Here is a 19,229-nt window from a genome sequence, read left to right as displayed (position 1 = left end):
GCGCATGCGCCTAGTCCGGCGGCGCGGCTGTGCATGCGCCGTACACATAACCCCCCCCTCCGCCGCTCGCGCGGGCCGCGCCGCTCCCCTCCGGCGATCCGTAGGATGCTGCCCTTCGACCCGCCGTCGGCGGGGTGAGGGGCCGGGCCGCCATCTTGTGCGGACGGGCGGCGGGCGGGCGGCCGGGGCCGGCCATGTCCTCGTTCTCGGAGTCGGCGCTGGAGAAGAAGCTGTCGGAGCTCAGCAACTCGCAGCAGAGCGTGCAGACGCTCTCGCTGTGGCTCATCCACCACCGCAAGCACGCGGCGCCCATCGTCTCCGTCTGGCACCGGGAGCTCCGCAAAGGTGCGCGCGGGCCCGGCGCCGGTTCTGCCCGCGGGGCGGGGGGGGGGGGTGCGGGGCCGGGGCCCGGTTCGAGCCCGGTGCGGCTGCTCATGGCGCCGAGTTGGAAGAGCCGCGGGGCCGGGAGCGCGGGTTCCGCAGCGGCGGAGCGGAGCGGGGCCGGGCCCCGCCGTGCCGAGGGGCCGTGCTCCGCGGGGCCGTGCTCCGCGGGCAGCGCCGCTTGCTTTGCGTGGGGCCTTTGGGCTCGTGTTACCCGTTATAGCGCTGCGGGATCCGGGGTAAGGCAAGGCAGGGGTGATGCGGGAATGTGGGAAGCCCGTGTAGCAGCATCGCCCAGCAGCGTTTTGTGCTCTGTCCCTGGCAGACTCACTTAACTAGCGGTAACCGCTGGTGACCTCTCAGTGTGTTCCCCAGCGGGGGCACGGGGTGGTCGGGGCCCGTGCTGGAGCCAGGGCCCAGGGGCAGGCGCCGTCCCCACCCGGGCGGCAGCAGCGGCAGCCCCCGGGGCAGCTCCTTCCCTGTAGGAAGCCCTGGAGCAGCCTCTGCGCGATCGTCACCAGCTACAGCACATTGAGCGAGCTGCTGCGAGCGCGGAGCTCGGGCCGCAGCGCAGGCGAGCCTTTTGTTCTCTGCCTCGCGGGTGGCTGGTGCGCTCCGGAGAACGGCTTCTCCCACCGGTTCTGGCCGCAGGAAGCACAAACCGCTGCCAGGGTGGGAAAAGTTCTGGGACATGGAGGAAACGTCGCATTGCCTTAGCGCACCCTTGCCTGGAAAATAGCTGAGTCTCCACAACAGCTTTCTCCGACAGTCGCACTCTGCTCTGAATTAAGTGCTTCTATACCGAGATTTTTCCCCTGAAGTTAATTAATGAAAAAGTCCATTGTTCTGTGAACTCGCTGGTGGGTTAAAGCAGCTCGTTTTAATTATGTGTGAAAGTTATTTCTTACACAGCTTTCCTCAGAAAAAACCCCAGGCAGAAATAAGGGGATCAAGAACCACTTGACTTCAAGGCCTGGGATTTGCTTTGGGAACGTGGAGATATTTTGAACTTTGGTTTTAGGCTGAAAAGCTTTCAGCAACTTTGCAAGCCCTGTCAATGAGTCTGGTTGAAAGAGTGAAAAACGAACACAAACTCTCTCTTCCCCGCCCCCTTCCTTCTTTTTTTCCCTTTCCCAGCAAAATCGAGTAGGAAACTCACTTTCCTGTACTTGGCAAACGATGTCATCCAGAACAGTAAGAGGAAAGGCCCTGAATTTACCAGGGAATTCGAGTCTGTTCTTGTGGATGCTTTTTCTCACGTTGCCAGGTATGTTGCTGGATTCTGTGTTTCTTCATCTGTCCTTTCCAGAGATAATGCTTTCCTGTTAATCAGAGTTTATTTCAGTCGGATTTTGCTGTCCTGTTGCTGTGTTTCAGTCTCAGGGCTGCGGGTGCCCTCTGTAGTGGAGGTTGGATTCTCACTGCTCCATGGCTAGGAGCTGTTTAGTGTTAATGTTGCTCTTGGGGCAAACTCTGGGTGTGAGTCAGCCCCTGAGAGCTTCCCCGCTGGCCCCCGCGTGCAGCTCAGTGTGCTTCGTCACCACAGGCTCCTGCAGGCCTGCTCTGGGCACCCAACCTCAGCAGCTGCAGGTGTGTGTTGAAGCCACGTAGCGAATGGCTCTCCCCGCTGTCAGGAGGCTCGGAAGGAGCCGGGGTTTTGGGTCACTGGATTCTCCTCAGTCATCTGGTTTGAGCAGTTTCTTTTTGTACTGTTGTGTGTTATCTGCTCATTGGTCTCCTCGCTAGAGGAAGGAAGAAGTTGATGCCTAAAAGGGAAGCAGCGATGCGGCATCCATCCTGTCAGAAATGGACTGTGCTGTAGCTAAGATGGTCTCTAAATGGCACAATAATTCCCATTATCTCAGCTAAACAGCCCCGTGTTGGGGTGTTTAGTGGTGTGCTTTCTGGGTGAGTGTGCTGTATGGCTGCATTTAAGTGCCTAATGAGCCAAACAACCTGCTTTTAATTGGGATGTTAGTGACTGAAACAACTGTTTAAAGTTAATACTCTGGATTGTAAACGTGTCAACTTGGGGGTGGTTTTTAACCCTTTGTGCGAATTCTGAATGATGGCAAGTTCTTCCTTCAATACTTTCCGTGCCCTTGCTCTGGGTGGGAATGTGGGGCGCCCTCAGGCAATCTTTGGTTCCAGGGAAAGGGGAAAATCAGCCACGAATGTGTTTTGCGCAGGTTGTCTCAGACAATATGGGAGATTCTCTCCAAACGTGCAGCTATTGCAGCGGGCGCAGCTGCTGCTTTAGAAGATGCTCTCCTCAAACATAAAGAATGTTTTTCAGTTGAATTATAATTATTTTCTAATCTTTGAACAGGGAAGCAGATGAGGGCTGCAAAAAGCCCTTGGAACGATTGCTTAACATCTGGCAGGAGAGGAGTGTGTATGGCAGTGAGTTCATACAGCAGCTGAAGCTGTCGATGGAAGACTCCAATAGCCCCCAGACGAAAGGTAAATGTGTGTTGCTTTTGTTGTGCGCTCTGGTTTTACACTGGTGCATGCTCACTGGATGTCCTGCGAGGAATGGAGCTCAGGGCTCCTGCAGCTGAGCTGCTGCCAGAGCTGCCCATGGGGAATGCTCAGGATTGGCTTCAGAGGAGGCTGATTTTCCTTAAACCCGCAGTTCCAGTTTGCAGATGTGTTGCTTGTGACGTGTGGCTGGCAGGAGGTTGAGCTGCAGGTGATCCTGCTGCTGCTCCTGCAGCCACGCTGCTCCAGGGCTGCCCTTTGGTGTGAGCACAGGTAAGGGGGGTGCAGGGAACTGCTGCGTCCGCCTCGAGGGTTGGAAGTGTCCCACTCTGCCTCTGGCAGTGGTCGGCTGGGACGTTATAATGGGTTATTCAGTATTGTTGGTGCTTTCATTCTCATCCTGGTTTATTTTGTGCAGTTACTATATTTTGATTCGTCAAGGACTTTTTAATAACTGAAGGCTGGAATGTATGCCCAGGAGCTGGGCTGCTCGCTGACGTCAGCTGGGGAAGACAAGACCTTTGCATCATTTAGCATCGTTATAAATTGTGGTTGGAACCTTATTGCTGCATGAGACAGATGGGAGGGACTGAGCAGAAGCTTCTTGCATTTACTGTACTTTTATATGGCTGTGGCAGATCCTGCTTCTTGTCTGAAAGGGTTTAACTGGCAGGGCTGTAGTGAAGAGAGGGAGGGGTAGGATGAATAACCTATGGGAGGGTCACTGAAAATCGAGTGTTCTGCTCAAGGGGGTGTTTGGCTACTCTGCAGCTGAAGGAAGTGTCAGTGTCTTCAGATTAGCCGGAACCACATTGCTGCTTTGACCACGTTTTGCTGTGCTCCCCGTGGAGGTGTGATACCTTGTGAGAGTTGGCTCAGGCACCACTGAAGTGCCCTTGGGCTGTTCTGATGCGGTCAAAAAGGCAGATGTGTCCACTGGAGATGGTAATTAATACAGAATGAATGTGAAGGTGAGCATTAGCATGAGACGTGCGTGTGAAGACATACACCTATGGCTGCAGCTTTGCGGGTTTTCACATGCTGCTTCAGGCAGCTACTGGTGGGTGCTGCTTCAGCAGCCCACAGCTGAGGCCTTCGGCTTGAGCTGGAGACCAGCGGACCTGGCCAGCGGGTTGCCTGCTCTGTACCAGCACTGGGGGGGTCTCTGCTCCGAGAGAGGGAAGTTGTTCTTGTCTGCACCCGGTAGCTGGTGCTGGGGTTTCCCTGTGGCCGGGCTGCAGTGCACAGGAGCCTGCTTGTCATGAACGGGCAGGGTTTACCTGCCTGAATTCCTGTTGAACTGAGTAACTGAGGATTTGAAACTGTTAATTTAAGGTACCCACATACGTGTTTCACAAGTGTTTAAGGTGTAATCTAAACAAATGATACTGTGTGTCCAAGCAGCAGGCAGGGATTTCCTGGGGAATTGACAGCCTCCCCTTGCTCCATGTTCTCTTCCCTTTGGCATCAACCAGCACTGCTACTGTTACCTTTGCAACTTAAAAACATTTACACAGAATCAAACCCTTCTGAGGGTAACAGACCTTTCCCTGTGGAAAACAGAATGAAGAGGTACAAATGTTTTAAGAACTGCTGTGTGCAGGACTTCACTTGGTGAGAAACTTAAGTTCTTGTCTGGGTAATCGGAGATCCTGATGTGGTATCCCTTACATGAGAAAACAGCTCAGACCTTTCCATGAGTGTGACTGTTGATGCCTCCTTGTCAGTTCAGTGTGTGTGTGTCAAAATCAACCTTTATTGCTGTTTTGCATTTGAGTGTTTGGAATACAATGCCAATGTTAGAGGCCACCTGTGGCCATCCCTCTCTGTAGAGAGGATTAACCATCAGAGCATCTCCTACCATGGTTTTGGAGCAGAGACGGTTGAGGTGGGTAGGTCCAGCATCCAAATGAGTTGCTTGTGTGTGTCTTTAGTTGCAGAGGAGAAGAAGTCTTTGAAACGGACTTTTCAGCAAATACAGGAGGAGGAAGATGATGATTACCCCGGGAGCTACTCGCCCCAAGACCCCAGCGCTGGGCCGCTGCTGGTACGTGGCCGGGTTGTGGGTGGGCGCAGTTCCCAAAGCCACCTCCTGTGGTGCAGCCACAAGGTGGGGCTGCCACCAAGGGCCCTGCTCCTGCGAGCTTCAGCCGGGGTTGAAGTCCGTGGGAAATGGAACAGACTCTTCTCCGTGTTGGAGTGTGGTGCTGCTCTGGGTGCGTTCAGGAGGCTGAAGCAAGCTCTGGGTCACTGCCAGTAAAGAGTCCCAGAGGACTGCTGGAAGATCAGACTGTCTTTTAAGTTCTTTATAAGATCAGCGTGTGATCTCTCAAACCCAGAGTTGTACCAGGGCTAAAACTTGATTATTTTTTGTAGGACATCTCTTTCCATGAGCTAGTAAAAAGCCCAACTGTTAATAGATTAGGAAAAGCAGTTCCGAGGAATTTGGTTTGAGGCTGATGTCAGTGGTGTGGAAAGAATCAGAATGAAATAGAGGGTCATTCTGACCCCACTTGGGGCTAAAAAATAAGCATATGTTAAAGCTTTGTGTATTTGAACAGGCTGAGAAAACACACCATCCATCTGGCAACTAAACACTGGAAAATAACAATAAATAACAGTTGTCAAGGAAATAAGTGAGGGGGTTTGTTGTTTTTACCTCCACAAGCCTCACAGCGTATGGTTTCTCTTGATGATAAGCATTGTCTTTGTTGCTGTTGGAAACCATCAGCAATTTGCAAAGAAGCAGTAAATGTTAGCTATGGACTTCCATGTTTTTCAGATAAAAAGTATCTATTGTTTTTGGGGTTTTTATTAGTTTCAAACTGTTGAGATCTGCTTTAAACATCAGTGGGGGTGTTCGCAGGGCTGGGGGTCCCGTTTCAAGGACAAGGGCACTTCGTTCTCCTGCTCAGGGAGTCTCTTTCCTCCCTTGTTTTGTTTTCCGAGCAGGGAGGAGGTGTGGTGAGTCAGGAGCTCTCCCGAGGCTGTGCTCATCCACATCAGGTTATGTTCTGAGTATGTTCATTGAAGGTGACACATTTTTCCTCAGTGCACTAAACCCGCCTGAGGGGTGACGTGGAGGGGTCCAGTGGGGTCCAGGGTAGCTGCAGTCAGGGCAAGACAGAGTTTGCTTCAGAGATAGCTGTTGTGGCATCAGAGCTCATGGCAGGTGAGCAGGCACTAAATGCTAAATCTTCTGAGCATGGAAACCTGACGCAGTTTGGGCTGATACGAGTTTGGGTTAGTTTGGGTTGGTTTTGCTGTGTCAGAATGCACCTTTGGAGCAGAACAAAACAGTGATGTAGCTCCTGCTGGTCTGAGAGAAAGCATCAGGTTGCTCAGCCGGGAGCTCCAGCTGGTGCAGCACACAAGGCTGATGTGTGGCCAGGTACTTCAGCTTTGACTTCAGTGACCACTTTGTTGGAATGAGAGATTTCTCACTCAGAGTCTTGAAAAAGATGATCCTACTGTAATTCCACGTAAGTTCCTAAGCACTGGGATGTTGTGAACTTGGCGAATACTCCCTGTGTTTGGAAGCAACAGTTTCGAAGTTACTTGAAGTAAATATTCCCAAAGTGGTTGCTCCCGGAGGTGGGTGACCTGGGATGCAGTGGCCACATCCCCAGGGCGCGGCGTTAGCGGCTCCTGGTTTTCATGTTGGCCAACTTGTCCCCTAGACCGAGGACTTGATCAAAGCCCTGCAAGACCTGGAAAACGCAGCGTCAGGAGATGCCACCGTGCGGCAGAAAATTGCCTCCCTGCCTCAGGAAGTTCAGGATGTTTCGTTACTGGAGAAGATAACAGGTATGAAACTGGCAGGTGAATGATTCCGGGTGCAAGAACTTAGAAATCAAAGTGGTTTTTTGTTTATATAAGGAGCTGTCACTTATTCAGTCCTTTATCATATACTCTTGCAGTGTCCAGCTGTGCAGAGCAGTGTGCAGTTCATGTTTGCTTGTACCAATGCATCAGGAGTTCCTCAGAGAAAAGAGGAATTTCAAAGTGCCTGCTATGACGAAATGTGAGCCCCACCTGGTGTGGTTAGCCCAAAGTACAGCCTGATGGTGTAGTGTAATTAACCTGGTCAGAGGGGCTGAATTCATAGATCTGCTCCCCTCCCTGTGCCCTGTTAGTAACATCTCTGCAAGGATAAATGTGGTCAGTCAGGTTGCTGTCTACATCCACTGCTCTCGGGCTGTTGGTCCTGCCTGTTTCCTGTGTATCCCCTGTGATAAGAACTCCTATTTCCCTGCCAAGCCCGCAGGGTGTTTATAAACGAGACGTGTCTGTGCGTGTGGCAGTGTCCAAGCCAGAAGGTTTTACACTTTGTCTCTAACTGCCCTGGCGCTTGTGCCTGCAGACAAGGAGGCAGCTGAGCGCCTGTCGAAGACGGTGGACGAGGCGTGTCTGCTGCTGGCCGAGTACAACGGCCGCCTGGCTGCCGAGCTGGAGGACCGGCGCCAGCTCGCCCGCATGCTCATCGAGTACACCCAGAACCAGAAGGATGTCCTCACGGAGAAGGAGAAGAAGCTGGAAGTGAGTACTGATGGCACCAGTGCCAACAGGCCGATGCTCCCACTTGACTCCTGATCTGGGTGTTTCTCATCTCAAGGGAGATGATTCTGGGTGTTATCTTTCCATGTGGAGTGAAACAGGGCTGAGAAAGGGGTGAAACGAATCTGGAGAAGGCAAATCTGTTCTGACATTCAGTCTAGTAGGTTTAATACAGGTGGACATGGAAGGTCCAGAACTCCGTTCTTGTTAAAGATAGGCTCACCTAACAGTTTCTTCAGACTTACCCCATCCTTTTTATGAAATCCCCATTTCCAAAAAATCAACCTCTCTTTGCCATAATTATCTTTTTATTATTATTATTATTGGTTGTTGTCTTGGTGGGTGCCCCTCATCTGCCTTCCCAGCCCCTACTTGATAAGGGGATGGAGTTCAAACAAGACCTGGTATCCATCCTTTAACAGCAGCTTGTGATGGACTGTGGGCTGATGCAGAAAGGGGGTGACTCGTGTTTCCAGCCGTGGCTCCCTCGAACAGGGTGCTGTGAATGGGCACACGCTGCGGGGGCCTGAGCCCCAGCTGCACCCCCCAGCACCAGCCATTTGTCTGCTTTTCTTTGTCGGTGAAGTTCTCTGAGCACCTTGGGACTGGCGTGGAGGCTGAGCTATTGCCCGTGGCTGTGTCACTGCCATCTGCTGAACTGCCCCTTGGGGGCACATTGGGGGCTTCCTCGGCGCTGTCGGTGGCTGGTTCCCGGGAGCAGCTGGTGCTGGCTGGGACGGGAGCTGCTGCAGGGGACAGCCTCGCTGTGGCAGGCGCAGGCTGTTTGCTGCCATGACAGACCTCGTCCCCTGGCAGCCCCGCAGCTTGTTCTGGGGCAGGTTTCGTTCTGAGTGTTTTCCTCGCTGTGTGTGTTTGTACTGGAGTTCCTCAGTGTCTTGTGACTGTGAACATGCTGCTTTTCCAGAGCCATGGATTTTCCAAATCAGGCAGGCAGGTGCTGACTCCGCATTCGGGATTGGAGTGGGTAGTTAGTGACTCTCTTGGCTGGTTTAGCCTGAATTTCCTTGGGCGGAGCATCTGTGCAGTGACTGAGTCATTAAAGGCACTTTCAGACATGGGTATGGAAGATGTCTGAACCCAAATCTTGTTTGGCACCTGGTTTATTAGCAGAATATAGAGTGTGGTGTTAGGTCAGGGTTTTTCTCCTTGCTGAAAGGAGGGCACATGTCTAGTAGAAACATGAATATATGTATAAATCTATAAATAGCAGATATATTGCTGTTTACTCTTTCAAAAAGGCAGGAATAGGCAGCAGAGAGCTGCAGAGCAGTGTTTGAAAAGCCCAGAGCAAGCCATAAATTTGAGTCAGTTTGAGAGTGTGAAATTTAGACATTCATCATGACAATGCTGAATTAAAATTTCTAATGCACTTGCTGAAATGTTGTGACAATTGTGTTGGGGTTTGTTTTGGAAAATGTCCTTTTGGGAAGGAGTGTTATTTGAAAATTGTAAGTGGCAGAGGCAGGAATGTCATCCCGAAAAGGCTGAGCTACTTTGTCAACAGGAATAACCCGCTGATGGCAGCAGGACAGGCTGCTGGCGCGCTGTTTGGTGTGAACACGTGCTTTACCAGGTTGAGAACTAAAGAATGATCTGATTAACTATCTGGATCTGATTAAATACCCGTTTAGGCTGGCATCTTTGTCAAGCTGCCAAACCAAGGTGGCCTTAGTGCTGTAGAAATCTCAAATGAGTCACAGGAAGTGCCACTCTCCTGCTTGACATAAAGGCATAATTCATGTTCCTGTCAAATCCCGGCTGAGGGCTGTTGCCTGGTGAAAGCATTGCCTTGTTCTTGGCTTGTAGAGGGTTAATAAATGGAGGAAGATGTGGGTTACAGATATGACAGGCTCTATCTGCTTATCAGTTTTGTTTGGGTCTTTGATGTGCTGGCAGCACATACCGTTATTGATAAGCCCAACTTGTCCTTTGTAGCGCTGAGAAGTGTTTTATGAGAAGGAGCTGGAATTCTTGTGGCAATTAAGAACGTGTTAAAAAACAAACCATTTACTCAGGCAAAGACTGAAATAAGGAAACAGCTTAAGCCAACGTAATTTTGCACATCTTCTCAGTGTGTGCTTCGCTCTCCTGAGGGATCTCTTCAGAATCTCTGCTGCTCCTGACTGTGAGTTTTCCTCTTGTGCAGTAAGTTCCCTGGCTCCGAGCTGAGGTGGCTTTTCTGGGTAGCAGGTGGCTTGTTCACTCGGCTGTCCTAGTCCAGCCAAGGCTCTGCCTAGGGAGAGAGGTTTCTGTCAGTAACGTGGCTCAGGGCTTTATTTTAAGATATGGAAATGTCTCATTTGGAGATCCCTGGGTATTTTTTGTACTTTATTTACTCACAAAGCAGTCTTTCATTGTGATAACAATGGAAGTAGCTAATCTGTGTCTTTTGAAAAGCAGCTTTTGCAGTCTAAAGAGCTGCAGTTGTTTACTAATCCTGTTAATGCTGTCCCTCGACACAGCAGATTCTCAAAACACATAAACTCAGTGTCTGTGTGTCTAGTGGGATAATGCTGCAACCCCGGGACACAGAGAAAAGCTCTTCAGTTGAGGGATGCTGCTGAGAAAGGTGCTGTTGGACAGTGAGCTGCACTTCAGCATGGATACAGATGGGTGTGAGTAAGGGTTGAAACAGCATAGTGCTGGGAAGCCCTGGAAACCTGAAGGGAGAGAGGTGGCACATGCCTGAAGATCATGACATGGACAAACTCTGCTTTTAGGGCAGCAATGGAAAGTGTAATAACTGGGATTGCTTTATCTGGGGGCCAGGGGTGAGACTGGGAGAATGTGGTTGTAGTCTAAAAGGAGAAGGCAGAATTCCTTTAATTCTGGCAGTCAGCAAAAGCAGCAGGACCAAAGCTGATGCTGAACCTGTGACAGGGCATATTTTTAAGGGTAACTATTCCTTAGGCTAACTCACTGAAGGGTCTGGTGGGGCCTGTTCAGAACACTGATTTCTGTTCAAATGGTGCTTCATCTCGGGCAGCTGCTGCGTGATCTTCCATGGCCTGGGCAGCGTCAGAGGCTCCTATAATAGCAGGTGTTGGGAAATAAAATCCCTTTGCAGGCCGGCGTAGGAACTAGGAGTGGTGTTCATAAGGATGAGGAGAGGTGGCCTCCCATCCCACACGGGTATCTACCTGCCAGTGGCAATTCTCTGATTTGGGCTATTTTTGGCCATGGCTGCCCCTGTTTCAGGGTACAACCAGCCGGGGAGGGTTTTGTCCTTCAGCACTGGGTCTGCAGAGCTTCCAGGGGAAGGACTGTCTATCGAAGCCCTCTGTGTGCTCTTCCTGAATGCACGGCAGGCAAGAGGAAAAACCCAGGAAATGCAGGGGGAGACCCCCGGGAGAGCATTCCCATGTCCGTGTACCAGGTGACTGCAAAAGGAAGTCAGTGAAATAGATGGGACCAGAACCACCATGTGAAAGTAGAGCTGGAAAAGGGCAAATGGTGTGGAAGCTCTATCTGAAACAACCAGTGATGACAGAAAATCTGGGGAGGGTTATTTTCATCTGGTGGCGAGAAGAGGAAAAAAGTAAAATAGAGAGGAATGTGCTTTTGGTTTGCAGTCAGTGCTGGAGAGATCTTCCCCGTGTCCCCCAAATACCTTCTGGATCTGCCTTTGTAAAAGGTGAGATGAGGAACACACTGCAGTGTGTACAGTTTGCTCTGTGTAGTGCAGTGTGTCGGGGGGTGTGTACACAGCTGTGCCGTGTGTGTGCAGATGTGGACAGACATGGAGAACATGCTGTATCCGAGATCCAGGTTAGGGGACATGTTCTGATTGTTGGCTGCACCTTACAGGTTGTGACTTGGAATCCTGCTGGGAGCCTTCACATCTTGGGGCCTTTTAATATTCCTGGCTTCAGGGCACCTTTACTAAGGTGTTAAAGCCGTGCCCATAGGAATTTGCGAGGCCTCTGAGGGTGCATCTCTGCAGGATGAAGTGCAGTCTCACTGAGCTGCCTTTGCTGGGCCCCGCACGTCTTCTTGAAATACGGTGTAGTTCAGGGGGTTAATGTGCAATTTATTGCTGGGTTGCTTCCACCGCTTCAGTTTTTGGTGCATGTCACTGTTGGATGCCTTTGTGGCTGCTGCTTTCCTCTCAAGAATTCTTGGGCTCTGGTATGTTCATTTCAGTGGTTTATGCAGGGATCAAGAGGTGAAGTTTTAGTTTTTCTGCCAGGAAAGGAAACTGATGGTATTTCACATGCATGTGGGTAGCAGGAGGGAGCTGTGGGAGCCAGGCAGCAGTTCATGCTCTCACTGAGCGGGTCGTGGCTCTGCTTTACACAGCTTCTCATTTTTGGTAATCGTTTCCCAACTCTCTTCACATTGGTCATTTCTTATAAATACCCTGTCACTGGGACGTTCTTATTTGACATGTTTTAATGAGTGCCTATGAGAAGTACTTCAGGCTGAGGCAAGCAGCGAAAGCTGAGGAGTAGCCAAGCCAGCTGCTGTAGCAGAGCTGTGTATTTCATGGTTTTAAATAGAAATTTTACATGAGCAGATATCCCTCTTTACGCTCTAACTTCACTCTCTTCTCTTTTCCCATCTCTGTTGAGCCTCTGGTGTGTGTTTTCCCTAGCTTGTGAGGTCTTTTCCCGTTCATACATCCGGCTCATTTACAGCACAGGAAAGCAGACGGACCGGCTGCTCTTCCTCTTCACTTTCTAGATCCTCATTAACACCCAACCAGCTGGTTTTCAGTTGATGTGGTTCCTGTGATGAGTTATGACATGTTGCTGCCTGACCTGGCACAGGAATGGAAGTGTCCAGGGCAAATTCTAAGCTAAAATAAGATGAAGTCTGTGCTGTGTAACTGGACAAGGTGAGCCGAGTCATGCGGAAGGAATTCCCTGTCATGTCCATTAGTCAGTTTTACAAGGTTCAAGCAAAGCTTCCTGTGAATGAAACGCTGTCAGATTCGTTCAGTGGGGTTTAATTCTGATTTTGCATTTGTTTCGAGGACTCAGGGTCTGTCACTTGGCCGCTATGGATGTAGGATGCTGCATACGGGAAGGGAATGTTGATTAGCAAAAGCATTCATGTGGCACAGTGCCAGAGTATTTCTGTATCATCCTCGAACTCCTGCTTACAGCAAAGAGCTTGTTATTTTGTCTAATAGAAGCAAATAGCATCCAAATACTATTAATCTGAATGAAAGCCTACCTTCAGCAAGGCCATCAGCTGGAGACAGGGCGCAGACAGGATCACGGGAGGCAGCCGCTTCTTTCAAGTGCACTTCATATTCTTTCAGCTTTATACAACAGAGGGGCCTTACGCAGGGATCTGCAATCTGCAGTTTCAGAGCATGTCATGGGCTACGTGAAGAACGTGGATTCCCATGAAAAACCTGCTTCCAGAGTCCGTGGTGGCAGAATATGACCACAGCTGGAAAAAGGAAAGCCCTTGAGCCTGGGAGAGGGTTATGTGTCTCTTCTTCTGCCTGTTCCTGAGAGGAGCTGAGGTGTGTTAGTGAGTAGTGCAGATGGCAAATACAAACGAACAGGCCTTGTACAAAGGGTTGCACCTCCTGGTAGGTGCTGCTTCTGTGTTGCAGCGGAACTTCAGGATTCCCTGCTGGTAGGAGCAGCTGCCCAGAAGGGTCGGGTGGTCTGCAGGCTCTGCCCTGATGCCCAATGTTCAGACCCTTCCCTTGCTGCGTGCTGTGTGGTGGGGCTCCAGCACGGTCGGTGCTGCCTGGCCCTGGCAGTGGGCTCTGGTGTCCTCAAGAGCTCTGCCACAAATCACACAACGTTTCAGTACCAGAGCAGATGGAAAGTGTTAAGCATGCAGAGCTGTCTGTGTTGTGTATCCAAGCTGTCCAGTAAGGACTCATCTCTTCTAGGAAATCTTAGTTCCTGGGTTACTCCCTTAGAACATCATTCCCATTCCTGAATTCAGTGACATTTTCTGAGCCAGACGCTTTAGTGGTTTGGGGGTTGTTGCTCCTTTTCCAGTTCTTCTGCAGCAAAACCAATCTGCAGCTACTCACTCCTGACACTGGCATTCTTGAGGAAGTGCTGCCCTTTCTTTCCTGGCTTGATATTCATCACTCCCTGACAGTCCTGAACTACGGCTTGTTAATTTACTGCCTTCTTCTGAGACAGTCTTCTGGGGTCTCTGATCCAGCCTCTTCCACCTCCTCTCTGTGAGCACTTGGAATACAATAATACAATAAATATTTTTGCTGTCTCTATCCCATGCGTGCAGGAGCTGGTGCTCTGCTGTCTCCCTGCCCCACATCGAGCAGAGCACCCCTGTTACCAGCCTGCTTTTTCCCCACCGCTGGCTTCCCCATTCTCCTGGAAGGTGTCGGAATGCAGCTCTGCCCTGGCTTGCCTCTTTACCTGCTCTCACCCTCTATTCATGCTTAAAAATGTGGGGTGATTTCCTGTTTTCGTTCTGTCTTCATAATGTGACTTTCGTGACTTCTCTCCCTGTTGAAGTATTTCCCAAAATGGTGCGGTCGGGCGTCGTTAGTTTGATTCTGGTTCTTTGTCTTCCATTAAATCAAATCCTCACAGTCCTAAATGAAGGGGTGCGCCTTCTCCTGAGCTGGTTTTGTTGTTGCCCTCCTCCAGCCTCAGAACAGTGCACTTGGGTTTGCAAAGCTGGTAGAGCTTTGTTTGAACTTGACCATATCCTGTGCACATCACAGAAGTGTTTGGTTGTGATGGTGAGTTAACTCACTGAGCCTCATAAAAGGATTTAAGTTCGAAACAGGCTGTTACAGGACATCCCTACTTGGTGCTGGCAGGGAATTTACAGACTATTTCTGTAGCTGTTGTGGGTATGTGAGTTGTGGTGTAGGGGTATGTGAGTTGTGGAGGCTGCCTGTGCTCTCACTGTTCTAATTCAAAGTCATGAAACACAGCGAGTGTAAACTCCTTACTTGTAACCCTGCAGGAACTGCTGCGCTTTGATATTTGGAGAAGGTGAAGAGACTTTTCCGTCACCGCGAAGGTCAGAAAGGCTGGATTAAAGCTGTAAATGCTTCAGAAAGATGTTGTGATTAAATGTGTGCCTTGTTTTGTTTGATCTTCAAAGATAAACTGCTCTTCTCTTTGTCAAGTAATTAAGAAATGAAAAGTGAGTGAATATTACAGCAGACTCTATGGAAGCCTCTTTTGTCTGGGATTTTTAAGCTCATTCTTTCCTGCATTCTGGAGGTGCTGTAGGAAATAGGCCATGGGTAGAGATGGGAGCATTCCAAAATACATGGTGTGATACTGGGGTTTTATTACTTAAACAGCTGTCTTTTAATTAAAAACTGTCTTTTGTGACCGTTACATAAATGCTTAGAATCACAAAACTTTCAAAGTTACCTAAAAATCAATCTTTAATTGAGCTTCTGCATCAGGTAACATGGATCTGCTCTGAAATGGCCTTAGCCAGAACTCACCAAGGTACAATTCATTCCTTCAGTTTCAGGGTTCAAACTCTTCCTCTGTCTCCTCATTACAAGATACTAGTCACTGTTAGCTGTGTCTCTTGGATCACAGGGGTTTCTGAAGCTGCACAGACATTTCTTGCTGGATTTTTAATGCTCAGTCCAGGCCTCATTTGTGGAAAACCCACTTGCAGGTTTCCTCTTCAGGGGTTTTAACTTACTGGTTTTCCTCTTTATAATAAAATTCTGAAAACTTTGGTCTCTGCATTTTGCTTGGTTTCAGTCCAGTGTGGATGAGTCTTTCTGGTTTACATGTAGTGATCATACATGTGTTTCAGTATTTGCTGACATGCCAGTGTCATGGTAAGCTGCTGGGGTTGCTAATATGAGTTGTCTGACAACTTATAGGGGAGACCCCATTTCACAACCAAACTTGGGCTTGATTTAATGACCGGAAAGGGAAAATTGGGTTATCTAAATAGTCAAAATAGATGAGGCTTGGCAGAAAAAGAGCATTCGAGCAGCACGGTAACAGCAGTATGTGGTGTACCTGAGCCTGCTGCCCGTGGCAGCCGGGCTGTACCTGAGGAGCACCCCGTCAGTGTCCCAGGAGCCTGGGGAGGGATCCAGAGCAGAGCAGCTCTGCAGTGACCCTTCCAGTACCGTACCAGGGTGTGGGTGAGGTGTGGGGGTGGTTTACACAGCTGCTGTTCCGGTGACACTGGATCTGTGGTTTGGGGGTGCCAAAGCCTGTGGGCAGGCTGTGGATCTGGCTGCCGATGGCAGGGTCTGTGGTCATGCCAGTGGTTGCTCTGAGAGCCAATGCCCCACCACCTTCCCTCGGAATCCTGACCTGGAAAATACTGGTGGCGTAGCTAGAAGCACTGTTAATGGGCCTGTGCTTAATCTCCATTCTCTTGTCTCTCTCCCTCAGGAATATAAACAGAAGCTTGCTCGGGTGACCCAGGTCCGCAAGGAGCTGAAATCCCACATCCAGAGCCTTCCCGATCTGTCACTGCTGCCCAATGTCACGGGGGGGCTGGCACCTCTGCCGTCTGCTGGTGACCTGTTCTCAACAGACTAGAACAAACGGTGTCCCCAGTTTCCAATAGTACCAGCAGAAGTGAGAAGACTGGTGTAGACTGGAAATCCAGCCCGCCGAGATCTCCAGTGGGAAGGAACCTGCAGACCCTGCTTTGCCCCCTGGCTGCTCGTGCTCCCCCCCCTCTCTGTGTACACTGGCCCACGCTGAGGGGAGGACGAAGAGCGAGGCTTTGTGAGCTCCCCAGCGAGTGGGGACAGTCCCATCTAGGCAAACTTTTCCCATATTTTTCCATACTCCTTAGTTGCTGTTTGCTCTTAGCACTCGTTACCCCCCAAAAGTCATGTGAATCATGTACATATGTACCTGGGATGTTTGCAAGGAAAGTTGACCCCATCACACTTCTCCTCTGTAGAGGTATCCTATTGTTTCTGGAGGAGTCTGGCCTGGTTTTGCTGGGTTTGAGCCTGGTCTCTGGAGCAGGAGTGGCTGATGGGCTGCCAGGGACGGGTGCACGTGCTGCACCACGGGAAGAGGCGGCTTCTGCCGAGCAGTGGTACAGAGAAATGTTATTAAACCTGCAGTTCCTCGCGGTGTTGTGGGACTGAGGTGAAGATCCTTCCTGTTTGGCTTGTACATAAATTGAAGCTCACCACAGGCAACAAAAATGAGCAGCTTTTCTTTGTGAATTAGAGATAGCTTCAAAACTTACACTGCTGAGCAGCGCAGAGCTGGGTATTGCCTCAGTGAGAGGGGAAGGAAGTTCTGTTCTAGCTGCCCTAGATTTATACCACATTTTTCCTCTTCATTACACAAAATGTGATGGTCCCAAAGCTTTGGTTTAACCAGCGGAGAGGCTGGAAGGGTGTATTGTGGCTGCTGGTGTCCCTGTGACCAGCAGCTGATCGACTCTTGGGGTGGCTGCGTTGAAAATACTATTCTATGAATTCTCTCCATAGCTTTAGTGAAGTTGTTTGATGCACAGAAGTTAAATGTGGTATAAATATTTATTTATATAGAACATAGACCCATATATATGCACATACCCTGTATGCACATGTACCATGTCCCTGCGTGTAGATATTAGAAGGATGTACTTAAAGGATGTACTTAATTTTGTGTCACAGATTATCGTGGGTTGAGTTTTATAATCAGGAGAAGTAAAAAAGAAAAAAAAAAGAGAAGAGAAGAGGCAAATTTAAAACACTTAATTCCATTCTGTTGCTGGCTGATGGCTTCGTGCCGTGGCTGGCGTTCCAGTTCAGCTTGTGCGTTAGGCCTGACAAGGTGGACTCTGATCACTGAAAACCATTCCAATCTGGATAACCATTCTCTTCCAGTCTGGATAACGCTTCTGTTGCAGTTTAGCACCTCTCACTAGGGAACCTCTATAAAACCTTCTGAGTTTCTGGCGACGCTGGACCTGGGAGCACAGGTTTGGTGGCAGAGGCTGAGGTGAGGCTGCGTCTGCACCTCCCTGTCCTCAAAGAGGGGAGAGGAACCCTGTGGAAATGCAAAGCTGTCCTGCATCCTCCTTAGTTTCTTTCACAGGGTGTTCGTAGCCCACTCGGCGCTCAGTTAAACGAGTGCTGCAGCGTTTGCTGGTCAGGAAGCTGTTCAGAAGCTCACGTCCTTTCCCTCCTGACCCTTTGTCCTTCAGTCTCCTTGTCCCGCGTGGCCCAGCCCAGAAATGTGGTTTTTCTCTTCAGTTTACAGGGAGTTCTCCAGTGACAGGACTGTTCCCTCGGTGAGTCCGTGTGATTGTGTAGCCCCCGTGGCCCAAACTGATGTAGATAAAGCACAGGGCATCCTCTGCTCTTGCCAAAAAGGAAGAAACAAACGCGCAAACCTCAAGAGCCCTGCCCAGCGCCTCAGCCCGGCTCCCGGCGCTGCCCCGGGGCTGTTTGATCCAAGAATTACTTTGGCTGTTGATTGAATGTGTATCAGTGACGACAAAAAAGCTGTCATCAAACAATGGCAGAGGCGCTGGCACCGCGGGCTCCTTCTGGGCAGGTCTGTGGGAGCTGGGTGGCTCTTGGGTTTCATCGAAATGTTTTGCTTTCTTTCCCCCAATACATGTGTGTGGTTTATTTTGCTTAATTTAAATGAAGTCTCGTGGGTTTTAATTTTATTTTACTTTTTGGGCAAAGGGCCTCTGGTGAGCTGGTGACAGCCTCAAGGTTAAACAGATTCCCCCAAGGCGTGTCTTGTTTTTGTTTTTTAACAAAAGCTTAAATCTGTATATGAATCGATTTAGGAATTAATTTAGACGTATAGGCTGCCCTTCGTGGCGGCAGTATATTCTGAAATGTCTCATAGATATCTATTTTTGAATAAAGAGGGTGTCCTTGAAGAGTGGTGCTTTGACTTTTTCCACCCACAGGCGTTGCTCGGGGTTTGCCCTCGGATCTGGGGCGGTTGGAGACGTGGAGGGTCCCTGGAGCTGCCATGGACAGTCCCATCGCCGGCGGAGCGGCTGCTGAGTTCAGGAGTAATGAATTTAGGTTATATGGGGCACATGTGAATAATGACTCCTGGCAAAAGTACAAAAGCCGAACTGAGCAGGCTGCTGGGAGGCAACGGGAGGTGGAAGGTTGTTTCTTTACGTGTGTGCTCCGCAGGGGCTCCACATGGTGCCATTAGCAGGAGGTTTACCAAAGGCTGCTGAAATGGATCAGTGCAGGCACTGGTAACACATCGTGAGGTTTAGGGTCTTGTCTCTTTGTGGGAAGGGACAAGCACCGGCCAAAAGCTGCCCTGTCTGCTGCCGGTGCCTGGCTGGCTCTCACCGCTCCTCTCACTGGTCTGTGTGTAAGGCCAGCCCTGGCAGGATGGGGACCTGCAGAGCAGCAAGAGCCAGGACCGAAACCAGCGGCTGCGCTGGTCCCTCCCGGGGCTGTGTGGGGGTTTGGGCAGGCACGGGCAGGATGTTTGAGCTGTAGCTGCTGGATGGCCATGCTGAAAGGTGCGTCTCTCCGTGGTGTCTTCTGTGGTCCTGGAAAAGGGAGATGGCTTCCCGTGGGAGCTCTGCCATCTGGGTGTTACTGTGTGCTTTGTCTCCTGGTGCCTCAGGTGTCCCGTTGGTTCAGTGGGTGTAAAATATGTCCGTGTTCTCGGAGGAGCTGTGCAGAGGCGATGGGATGTCAAACTCCCACTGCATTGTGCCTGTGTGTGCTCTGATTTATGGGAGTTTGTTCCAGTCTTGATCCGTCAGAGAAGGTAAGTTAAAGGTCTTCAAGTCTGAAATGAGCTCACAGTCACTTCCTGAAGTCAGCATCTCCAGTGAGCTGATGTGTGTTAATAACCTCTCCCTGACACGTAAACACTCACATCGCTTTGGCGCTT

General features: G+C 50.1%; 1 protein-coding gene across 2 annotated transcripts; it reads left to right on the top strand.

Annotated features, from left to right (window-relative positions):
• The first annotated feature begins 78 nt into the window (after positions 1–78).
• Positions 79–18,237, top strand: RPRD1B (regulation of nuclear pre-mRNA domain containing 1B). Of its 2 annotated transcripts, none has more exons than XM_030503533.1 (7): positions 79–345; positions 1,519–1,648; positions 2,711–2,844; positions 4,797–4,909; positions 6,543–6,669; positions 7,226–7,401; positions 14,359–15,100. In XM_030503533.1, exons 1-7 carry the CDS (start codon positions 195–197, stop codon positions 14,389–14,391), a joined length of 864 nt encoding a protein of 287 aa, XP_030359393.1. In that variant the 5' UTR covers positions 79–194; the 3' UTR covers positions 14,392–15,100. The 2 variants fall into 2 exon arrangements, with proteins under 2 accessions (XP_030359393.1, XP_030359392.1); XM_030503532.1 differs by lacking the exon at positions 14,359–15,100 and adding an exon at positions 15,777–18,237 and having other exon boundaries at positions 82–345.
• Positions 18,238–19,229: the final 992 nt, after the last annotated feature.

The sequence above is a fragment of the Strigops habroptila genome, chromosome 13 (genome assembly GCF_004027225.2).
Source record: "Strigops habroptila isolate Jane chromosome 13, bStrHab1.2.pri, whole genome shotgun sequence".
NCBI classification, from domain to species: Eukaryota; Metazoa; Chordata; class Aves; order Psittaciformes; family Psittacidae; genus Strigops; species Strigops habroptila.
The sequence above is the reverse complement of the archived record's forward strand: the minus strand, read 5'-3'. Positions and strand labels throughout refer to the sequence as shown.